Below are 11,291 nucleotides of genomic sequence, written 5' to 3'. Positions count from 1 at the left end.
TTCTCCTCATCAAATAAATGAGCCACAGAGAGAGAGAGAGAGAGAGAGAGAGAGAGAGAGAGAGAGAGAGAGAGAGAGAGAGAGAGAGAGAGAGAGAGAGAGAGAGATCAAACAAATTTGCTACAATGTATGCTAGCAGAAGATCATTAACAAAGCATTCACAAAAAGAAAGTGACCGACATTAGCTACAAAATCCTCATTACGATGAATTAAAACATGGCCTTAATTAATCATCCACCACTACATCATCATCTGCTATTTCTATAGCCACTACACAACTGCCTTGGGTAGAGTTTTTTGGGCATTGTTCTTCCCCTTTGCATCATTTCGATCTTTGTTTTCCATGGGCATGGCATATTTTTAGCCCCTTGTTGGAAATTGATGCACGCAATAATCATCCACCACTACATCATCATCTGCTATTTCTATAGCCACTACACAACTGCCTTGGGTAGAGTTTTTTGGGCATTGTTCTTCCCCTTTGCATCATTTCGATCTTTGTTTTCCATGGGCATGGCATATTTTTAGCCCCTTGTTGGAAATTGATGCACGCAACAATCATAGTGTGGTGGATTACTTTGGTGATAGGAGGCTGTTGGGGGTTGACATACTAGGCCATTTCTTCAGGTAATCCTGCACAAAATTATTGCCTTTTCTGGGCAAAGTCTATGTTTTGAAAGATAGTAGCCTTGAGATGTAAATCCCAAAACTTGTCCACATATTTGCGGATAGACTTGTTGAAGAGCAGCTTCAAACTCCACCATTCGGAAAGCACTTTGTCCTTTGCATTGCTTGCAAGGAATTGCTTCATGATGGAAACTTGTAGAGTTTTCCATGTCTTTGAGACTTTGCCGTTTCCACGAGGCTAGCCCACCATTGATGAACAAATTTTTGGACGTGCATAGCTACATGATGTAGCTTGGAGGACTCTGTGAAGCCCTCATCTCCAAAGGCCGCATCAAATTGCTGGATGAAGGCCAATACTTTGTTGGTAGCACCAAAGGTGCCATCATAGGTGAGAAAAGAGATATTGTTTCCTCCCTCTTTGAACTTCTTAAGCTTTTGGGACCTTCTCCATGCAGGGTACAACCTCGTCCATGCACGGATGTCTACTATAGATAACAACATCACTTTACAGCTATCATAATTATCCACATTGTGTAGATCATGCTGTATAAAGGTTGTGTGAAATGTGGAGTCCTTGACGAGCAGAAGCAACCCTTGTATTAGGTTAGAGAAAGTCGTTGGTAGCCGGTCTCCATACCCCAAAGGGTGTAATGTTGTATCCCAAGAAAGGACAATTTTCGACATACCATGATGTATCATTAATGAAGTATTTCCAAAGGATCAAATATAGTGATTTCAACACCACAAGGACCATTTGTGTGTGTGTGTGTGTGTGTGTGTGTGTGTGTGTGTGTGTGTGTGTGAGAGAGAGAGAGAGAGAGAGAGAGAGAGAGAGAGAGAAACACACACTTTTACATCATTAACAAGACAAGAAAGATTATGCAATACAAATATTCAAAAACCTATTGACAAAGAGGCTTTGATACAACAATTTGTAACTGCATGGATGTGTATATTCAAGCTAAAGCTCCTTCCTAATCATTATACCAATCTATGCAAGCATTATCATTGGTACCTCCATCCATCATTAGCTAAAGACTTAATAAGTAATCAATTTACGGATTGTAGGTGTCTTAGAAAAATGGACTTACTATTGATGTCAACATAGCTTAGATTATAGGTTTAGAAGGAACTTGATTAGTCATATTTGGAGTGCTCATGTTGGAGAAATAAGGACCAAGTAGTATATCTTCCAAGCGTAAGTGTTGTGGATTCCATACACACTAGTATATGATAGGTGGGTCCATTTCTTGTAATCTTGGGGATGTAGGCAACGGTTTTTCTATTCAAGGAGTGGGGTTGTGGGGGTGAAAATGTAGGCAGAGCCCACCATGCAAGTAGTGGGGGGTGCTTCATTCATATGATAGGCCATGTTAGTGTGAAATTTGAAATATCACTTTAGCTTTATCCCATATAGCCCAAGAAAACCGTTTTTTTTCATGATGAGATGTCTAGCTTAGTCCATGGTTACAAGCTTTTCTTCAAAATGTATCCTTATGTGTTAAATCCCACATCTAATGAGAGATTCGATCTATTCTCATCCACTTGTTTTTGTTGTTCTTGTTGTTGTATGTGTGTGTGTGTGCGCACACGCGCGGCAAGTAGGTGTCATATTATTTATCATTTATGTATTTGAGAGAGTGATGGTGAAAGGTGAGGGATCTTTTTTGTAATTAGAACTTGAGGTGGTTTTCGGTTTCCCCTTATGACAACAACATTGGTGCAGTGGTTCGGCAGCTTTAAAATCAACAAATATTTGAAACTTGTAGAGAAAATCTCTATTCTATTGTCTACATGTAATTGAATCAAAGCAAGGAAATTTTTAATCAGTTCTGAAATTCATATTGGCTAAAGAATATTTTTAGAAACTAATATTTTGATTAGCTCATAAACAACTTTTGGAATAGTACAAGAACCATGAGTACGGCAAGGAAATTGTGACTACTAAATAGGAGAAGAGGAAGGAAATTTTTTAAGGACAAAAGGAGCCTTCAATCCGGTCTTTATGGAAAAATCAAATTGGAGCTGAAAATTTCAACCGGGCTATGGGTTATAATGGATTTGAAGAAGGCATAAATTTTGGTTGTGTGCACCCACAAATTTATGTTATATTATCTCTCACACACACACACACACACTCATTATTATTACTCTCCTTTCTGAAGACTGGCACACTTGCGGATTTACTCACCACTTGCTACACATGTACTAACCCTTCTTCATAACCTCTAATCTCTTATGTTACCTATATACATGCAATATTGATACATATGGAATGGGAATCTAAAGGAGCCACCTATTGACTAAATGAATGATTCAAAATCCCCCTTAAATAATGAGTTATCACCCTAGTTCCCTTTTAGTTTCTTTTCTAGCTGGTCCCTCAGGATTAAGGTTGTACCAATCTCAAACCCAAACTGGGATCTTTCTTCCACCTATCTCACAAGCTGCTGGTGTTTTTTTCCACCTATTTTCACATATACTGGATGCGGCTTTGAGAAACAACACAACTTCAATCCATTTACTTGTGAATTAGTTGTCTCCTTTAAAGCACACGCATAACCTTTTTTGGATGAAAACCATAACTAAATTGAGATGTTAGGTAGCTAGTACTTTGTGAAATTTCCATAATAAGACTGTGAAGTGATAAATGATGGTCGTTAAAAGAGTACTTTGTTTAACACATAAGGGGCTATTTGACATTGTTTTATCTTTTATGATACATCAGTTAAAAATAGGATGATATCTACATTTGACCATACCTCGAACACTTCTAGAAATCTGGGTCTACTACCAACTATTTCTTCAAAGCATAGCCAGAAGATGGTTACCTAGTATATGGTTTACTCATCATATAGGCCTTTTCTAGCCACATAATGTACTCAAAATTTGTTTAAAACCAGTACTTAGGTATGTATACATAGTAAAATGATTTTTTCTTATATATTAAACATAATGGTTTCATTACATGAACATTTGGTTTAGGGATAACTGGATGGTAGGTTATGTTCTTGATTTTGGCCAAAAAGAAAGAAATTTCGTGCATCTTTAAGCAAGTATATACATACACATACATGACATTGGTAATGATGTCCCATTGAAAGGAGTTTTTTGGGAGATCCTATGGCTTCTAAATATTTGATTTTAAAAAAAAAGATTATCCATGTGGTAATTTTTTATTTTTGACATATTTCAAGCGAATTATAGTGTGTATTTGCATGAGAAAATTATTAGTATGGGTTGTGCCTTTTTTGGCCTATTTTAGATTGTTGTGCGTGCAAGTTTTTGTTCGTCTGCCAACATGTCTAACACTACTTGATTTGAAGTTGGGTAAGGATTACGTGCATACTTGGAAGTTCAAAGGCTATGAGCTTACACTGAAGGTAAAAATAAGAAAACACAAAGAATTGGTTCTTTGTGAGTGTGCTAGATATCATGGTTGGGTATGTATAGGACTTTGCTTTTCTCAAAGAGATTTGGAATAGCTAGCCCATCTTCTATCATACCAACACAAAAACAAGGAAGTTGTGGTTATACACTTGAGAAGAAGAATTCACTTGCCAAAAAACTATGCATTAGTTATATAATGCATTTGCAATTTTGTTTGCATTTATATCGGGTTACAATTAATAATAACAGCACGGAGGTCTGCATGCACGACATGGATGAAAGCCAAGCCGATAAAGAGCACATGACATCTATGCAAACTGAAGAATATATTTGAAAGCCTTCACACCGATGCTTGAAAAAAACCTAGGTTTAGTGTAATCCCACCTACAAATTTTGAAATTTACCTCTAAATTTTATATTTGAAGGTGAGAAAACCTACAAATTTTTGAAAAAATTAGTGTAATTTGGTGTAAACCTTCAAATTTTGTCAATTTACCTCTGTTGTTTCAAATATGTAGGTTTGCCAAGTTTTTGGGGGAAAAAAAAAATCGAGCACCGCTTCACACCTTCAAACTATGCTTACCAATGTGAACTGTTGAAGAGTCACACAAAAAACAAAGATAAATGTGTGTCCTCACACAAAGGAAGAGGTAGGCAGGTGATATGTAGGTCAACGACGCCAACATCAAGATTCAACAACCAGAATCTTGAGGTAAGGAGAGCAAGAGAGGTTTAGGTTACCAAAAATTTTGGAAAACCCAACACTACTAGATTTCTATGAAAATTTTGGTGTTATGAGAGTAGGAAACAGCTGGAGTGTGGGAATAACCTGCAGGCACGGTAAAAGAAAGGCCCTCTCATGGACTCGGATATGGAAGCCAAAGTTGCTATGGTCTCTGAAAGCTCAGCGACTCTAAAATCTAAACCTCCTTTAAAATGCATGTAAAGGTACCTCCCTGGAAAATTTGCTAGTGGCTTTCGATCTCCAAAGCACACTCACAAAGAACCAATTCTGTGTTTGCTTATTTTTACCTTCAATGTAACCTCATAGCCTTTGAACTTCATGCCAGCTTCATAGCTTTGTGATTAGCGTTTCTTGCTAGTATAGATTCAAACGATTCATTTTAGAGATCAATATTTGCAGTATAACCACACAAAAACGCATTGCGATCCAAATCTACTTTAAAATCCTCGACAATCACTTACAACATCACAAATACTTTTTACTGACCTTACCAAAATGATATCCAATAAGCTCCAAGCACTAACTCTTGCGGAACAAAAATTATTCCAAGCTCTTTTGATCATCTCAGTATTTCTTACACCGACCACATGTGCACACAAAATCAACACGAGATAGATAGGACAACACTCAATGTTGGATTGTGACATAAGTTTGCACTCACAAAAAGCCAATAGTCCTGTTCACTTATATCCATATATGAGCCAAATGTGCTGGCAGCTGCATTTTGCACCAAGCCAAACATCCGGCCTCTAAATATTATGCCAAGCCTGAAGACCAGCCATTGCTCTGCATATGTTTCCCAAAAATCAACCACTGAAGGTTTGTACAATTGCTGCATTTATTGCCTTCAATTGATTGCATCAGTCCAACCCACATGCGACAATTAACGATAAATGTACACCCTTCTGGAGGGCATTATTCTTGTCTGATATTCATCCAAAATACGAACCGCCATAGAAGAATTCTTTTTTGCTGAAAACACTCCCTTTCTTCTTGAAAGATTCAGAAGCTTGTGCAGAGTGTGAAACTCACTTTCCAAGCAGCCGACGACCCCGCACATTTGCACCTTTCACACGCTCATCAAGAATGACAACATCATCCTGGAAATTGTCCAAAGAAACATTTTGTCTGCAATAATGAAAGCCATTTTTAACAATTCTGTGCTTACAAAATAAACTTCACTGACATGCATGTGATAGTGTTTAGACTCATGTAGCCGTCCACAAGCGAGAACAAATATCAACATAACCATGCATAGCATTCATTGAATGCAATCACATCCCCGCATCCATCAGCAGTGTCCAATAATGGACATAGAAGTAGAATATCAACAAATGTGCGCATCATCCCCCCCCCAACCCTCACACACACATATAATAAACATACAAGAAAGGTGCACAACCATACCTGCCAATCTCATTACCCATGTCCATAGACATCTCTTTTAGCTGGTCTAAGACGTTACTCAAATCAGAAAGTGCATCATCCTGCTTTGTCCTCTCCACCTATGACCAAGCGAGAAAATAAGCACTTCTTTTCCGCAAGTGAAAATTAATAAAGCATGGAAAATCTTCCCGCCCCCCCCCCCCCCCCCCCCCCCCCCACCTTAAGTTTAGCTTCTGTAGTCTGCTCTTGAGAATCAGGAACATCGTAAGGTCGGTCTGTCCGAATCTTGGAGTCGAGCCCAAGGGCATTCCGCTGCTCCAGGTGATGGCCTTTCCTTCTTATTTGAAAATCCTCTGCATACAAAGAGCAGTTATAGAATATAATGGGAAGGATGGAGGGTAATACAACCGACTTGCACAAGCATTCTCATACTTGGGTCATCCACAGGGCCTTTGATGGCTGGGCTCCTCTTGGGTTTCCACGTTCTAGAGAACATGCCTCCTAAGCTACCAAGCAGCTTCTCCCCCTGCAAACAAGATGATTCAGCACACACATGAGTATCACACCAAAAAATACAACGCAACCCAGTTCCCTCTGCACGTCAATTCCGAAGCTCAACCTTTTCCAAGAAAGAAGGCATGCTTGCGCACCAGCTTTAAGCACACAGCAACTCAATCAAGGTTCACAGATTATATGACTACCTCAGAAAGAAATGCAACTATTAAACCCAATTCCCTCTGCACATCAGCTACAAAGCTGAACTTTTTCTAAAAAATAAGGCATGCTTGAGCATCAGCTTTAAAGCACACAACACCTCGATCGATGTTCACAGATTACTAGTTCAATGAGTTCACTTGCACCAGCAGCTTTAAGCACTCAATTACTAGCTAAATGAGTCCTTGTGTCGTTTGAAACTTTCAACAAAAAAAGACCAGAGTAAATGCATAGCATACCGTTGTTAGACTTTGATCTATGTCATGTGCAACTTCATGTGTCCTCCGCAACTGCTCGCCTTGTTGATGTAGGCTGACGAGGGTACGGGTTGCATCTCCTTTGATGTCTTCAGCCACTTTGAGGCAGTTTTGTATGCGTTGTGTGGTGTCTTCCGACTTTTGCAAAGCATAGCCTTCCAGCTCTTGAACACTCCTCTGTTCAAGATCAGCACCTTGAAATTGGTGATCTTCATAGTGAGTGCGAGAAGGCATGCTTGTCTCGTACAATCCTTGTCCTCCATCACTATAAACTCCAAGACCCCCTTTGTCGAGTGCACTTGACCGTGCCTCGTCTGCAAAAAGCTGGTTTCGTGTGTGTCCAGACCCATCAGAATTGCCGGTCCTTCTGTCATGTGAGTCCGTTTTGTATGTGCTCGATGGCACATTGTAAGCACGGAGCTCATTCCATTCTTGCCCTGATTGATTGGCCTTGCCTTCACTAGACTTGAATGCATTGAAGCTGCCCTCTTTCAGCCTTTGGGCCTGATGAATTCCCCCTTCTACCATCTTCGATGCTTGAGAAGCACCTGCATCTTTCAGTTTTTGTACTTTCTTTAATGCAGAGGTTGCAGGAGACTTACTCTTCGATTTACGTTCCAGAATGTCTGGATCTCCACGGAACCTGGGCTCCTCATCAAACAGAGTACCTTGGTCCAGCTTAGCTTTCAAGCTTCCCTGCTTGTTACTGCGGACTTTCTCCTCTTCTGCTTCTTCGTCATCATCATCGTCGAAGGGGTTCTTTGCATGGGCCTGAGAGGAAGGCTTGCTCCTTGGAGGAGGAGGCCTTGAAGCCTGCTTAGGCTTTGCTTTGGAAACGTCATCATCATCGTCGAAGGGGTTCTTTGCATGCGCCTGAGAGGAAGGCTTGCTCCTTGGAGGAGGAGGCCTTGAAGCCTGGTTAGGCTTTGCTTTGGAAGCTTCATCTTCACCGTCAAACGGGTTCTGATAGGCGCGGCTACTGGGGGCGCGGGCTCCATTTGGACCATCGTTTTCGTCATCAGAAGAATCAAAGGGATTGCGGGAAGAAGACGAAGGGCGAGGAAGGGGGCGATGGCGGGCAGAAGCCATTGGAGAACGTTACTCAGAAAAGGAGGACGCAGAAGAAATGAGCAAGCACACAGAGGAATAGAAAGAGGGTCTTTAGAGGCCCTTCTTGCTTGACTCGGCTATGGTGGCGGAGACGACGACGACTACACAAACACATTACACGCACGACATGGCTTCACTATAAAAGCGTTCTAACGTCTCAATACCTTTTCCAATGTGAAAATGCTCGTACTAAATTTTTACTTCACTTGACATGCACTCTCTATATCTCTCTCTCTTTGACCTTTGATCGTGACCTAGAAGAAAGACTTAGCCTATGCATAAGCTTGCAATCCACTCACACCTCAATCTTCACTGCCCAAGGGCAAAAGGCAAACGCTTTAGAGTTGTGTTTTCTTTAGAGTTGTGTTCTCTTTTTGTGGCTAAAAATACGAAATAACATTTTTTGGTTTAAATAAAAGGTGATTGATCTGTGAAATTTGTGATTGGCTCCAAGTGATAGTGGGCACTTATGATGAAGCAACGGTGTAATAAGTGAGGAGACAAGGGTGTTCTACAGTCTGCAATCACGTTTCCAAAGAACAATATTTTTGCCCTATATCCTAGCTTCCAAGGATACGGGGACTAGAGTTAGTGTTCGTAGGGTGTGTTTAAGGGTTTCATGTTGGCATCATGTGACTAACCAACTACGAGAAAATCCGCCTTGTATTATAAAGTGGCGTGCAATTTTTCAGCATGCAGATTGGGCCACGGGGATGTTGGGGGGGGGGGGGGGGGTGTTGGAAACATGGTTATGACCAGAGGAGGAGGGGCGTGGAGTTCTTATTAGCTTTTAGCCTGCAGATCGGGCCGGGAGGGGAGGGGGGGTCTGCTCTTTGAGAACTCCCATGGTTAGGATCAGAGGAGGAGTGAATGGGTGTTACAGTGAGAGCTCTTAGCATCCGGGAGCTCTCTCTCTCTCTCTCTCTCTCTCTCTCTCTCTCTCTCTCTCTCTCTCTCTCTCTCTCTCTCGGGTATGGGTTGGGGTCTCCTCTATTGCGACACACAGGTGGTGTGTGGATGCTACATGTGGCACTCGTGTACCTAACAAAGCAACCAATTTGCTACGTTCAAGGAGGGAGGCACGAAGAAATAGAGCAGAGATGGCGAGCGCGTAGCTGGAACTAGAATGAGGGGTGGAGAAATAGAATCATAGATGGAGGAAGCACGTAGCTAGATCCCATTTGCTCAGTGCCAGAGAACAAAAAGCAAAAAGTGTCATGGGTAGCAAGCGATCAAAAGGGCTAGTACAGGCTACACGGGAATAAGACTTGTGGTATTGTAACAAGCAATGAAGAACTTGATGGCATGCAGTTGGGCTACCAACAAGGGCCAGGTACAGGTAGACATCAAGGATATGCAGTGCAAGTAGGGCTAAGGAAACAACTCTGTGGGCTCGGGACTGGGTTTTTCACTTTGAAAATTGTTATGATTTGTCCAAAATTTGCATCTGGTACAGCTTTGAGAAGCACATCAATTTGGTCTTCATTATCTACCGGGCAATTTATATATGTCAACTATGTGCAAATACTTTTGAGCCTATGGACGAGAGATGACACATCTTCTCCAGGCTCCATAAGCACTCCGTATAGTTGCATCTTTAATGCAATTTTAGAATGCTTGGCGATAGCACCAAAATGTTGCTCTAAGGTATTCCATGCTTCGTGTGCAATGGTGCAATCATCCAAATAATGCACAAAGTTGTCATCAAGTGATGTTAGAAGAATGTCAAGATCTTGCTCATCTTTAGTTGCAAATTGCACTAAGCTTTGCTGCATTTCTACTCTGTCATCTTCAGCTAGTGTCTTAACGACATACCATAATTGTTTTTGCATTAAGTAGCCTTTGGTTTTTGCCTAGCACGTGTGAAAACCATGGCTGTTGAATTTTTTGATTCCCTTTTCTCCCATGATGGTGCACTCCAGTGGGCGGTGAGAGGAAGTTCTTACCCGGGTGATTGGGTAGTGTCTAGTCCTTGTGAGCACTCAATCTCAATGGCTTTTACAAATTATTTGTGAAGTCACTCTCCAATTTCATGGAGCACCCTTCACAAATTTTTGATACGCCTCAAAGATCAAGAGATGTTGATTTTGGCAATTCAACACCAACCCTCTGATTGAAGTATACAGCTCTGCAATCCATGCAAGCCCCCTCAACTTCTTGTCACCATCCATTTGCTCCTACAAACACGCTGCAGCAATTTTCCACCTCCATGCCATAACCTCTCCACCTACAAAACATTGAAGCCGGCCTTGCCAAGTCATCATTTGAGTGAGGCTCCTCATCATCACCTACAACATGGCCTCGACTTTTGGCTTGACAGTGCTCCTTGTGCTCACCTCGTTCTACGCCACGTGTGCCCCAACCCACGACATCATCTATCGACTGTCAACAAGACCAAGTTCAAATTTTTTTGTAGAAGCATTCGTTCCCATCAACAAATTCAAAACCAAAAATTTCTCTTTTTTTTTGTAAGGCCCTATTCCCACAAAGCTCCTTGAAACTTTCAAAGCATCTACCATTCCTTGCCATTTCACCTTCTCGAGCCTGAGCACCTATAACCCTCCTTCATTGGAGTTACTATGTGGCTCTATAATCCTTTTGCCTTGTACATTTAATCGCCAAATTTGGTCTATAACAAAGAGCACACAACACAAGGCATCGAGCACTCAAGACATTAAGTTACAAAATTTTCAAGGCAATCTTCCCTACATAACTGGGTGATGGCACCTTGGCAATTCCGGGCAGGTAAGCTAATATATCATGTAGTTGGTGTATTGAGACAACAGGTACACGTGAGAAAAAGGGGAATGAGCAGTGAGGTAGTGCGGGCAGGTAACACAATATGCAACGAGGGCCAAGGCTTAATACTACAGTTGTGGTGAGGAGGGGTGAGATAGCACCGACTGTCACATTTGGTAGACTCATCATCAAGAGCACAAAGACAAATTGATGATGAGGATGGGCTTGAGCAACTTTGGAGTAGTTTGAGAGGCTATCGCGATGAGATGCAGGCCTGCCGGTGAGCATTTGTCAGCAAGGATGAGTACACGTGTTTGGACTTG

At 41.4% G+C, this 11,291-nt stretch overlaps 1 protein-coding gene across 1 annotated transcript; it reads right to left on the bottom strand.

The window, feature by feature from the left end:
* Positions 1 to 5,293: 5,293 nt before the first annotated feature.
* LOC147447989 (uncharacterized) lies at positions 5,294 to 8,357 on the bottom strand. The gene is made up of 5 exons (XM_086523884.1): positions 7,102 to 8,357; positions 6,581 to 6,674; positions 6,368 to 6,501; positions 6,170 to 6,267; positions 5,294 to 5,890 (listed from the first exon to the last, which is right to left on the bottom strand). Exons 1-5 carry the CDS (start codon positions 8,206 to 8,208, stop codon positions 5,791 to 5,793), a joined length of 1,533 nt encoding a protein of 510 aa, XP_086380010.1. The 5' UTR covers positions 8,209 to 8,357; the 3' UTR covers positions 5,294 to 5,790.
* Positions 8,358 to 11,291: the final 2,934 nt, after the last annotated feature.

This window comes from Adiantum capillus-veneris, chromosome 11 (assembly GCF_014529385.1).
Source record: "Adiantum capillus-veneris isolate H3 chromosome 11, ASM1452938v2, whole genome shotgun sequence".
NCBI classification, from domain to species: Eukaryota; Viridiplantae; Streptophyta; class Polypodiopsida; order Polypodiales; family Pteridaceae; genus Adiantum; species Adiantum capillus-veneris.
The sequence above is the reverse complement of the archived record's forward strand: the minus strand, read 5'-3'. Positions and strand labels throughout refer to the sequence as shown.

Excerpts from the sequence above, each read along its gene's own strand:
- LOC147447989 (XM_086523884.1), bottom strand. The coding sequence starts at position 8,208 with ATGGCTTCTGCCCGCCATCGCCCCCTTCCTCGCCCTTCGTCTTCTTCC. Across the intron at positions 6,675-7,101 it reads TAGATCAAAGTCTAACAACG|GGGGAGAAGCTGCTTGGTAG; the intron begins GTATGCTATGCA and ends TCTTGTTTGCAG. Across the intron at positions 6,502-6,580 it reads AGGCCCTGTGGATGACCCAA|AGGATTTTCAAATAAGAAGG; the intron begins GTATGAGAATGC and ends CTTTGTATGCAG.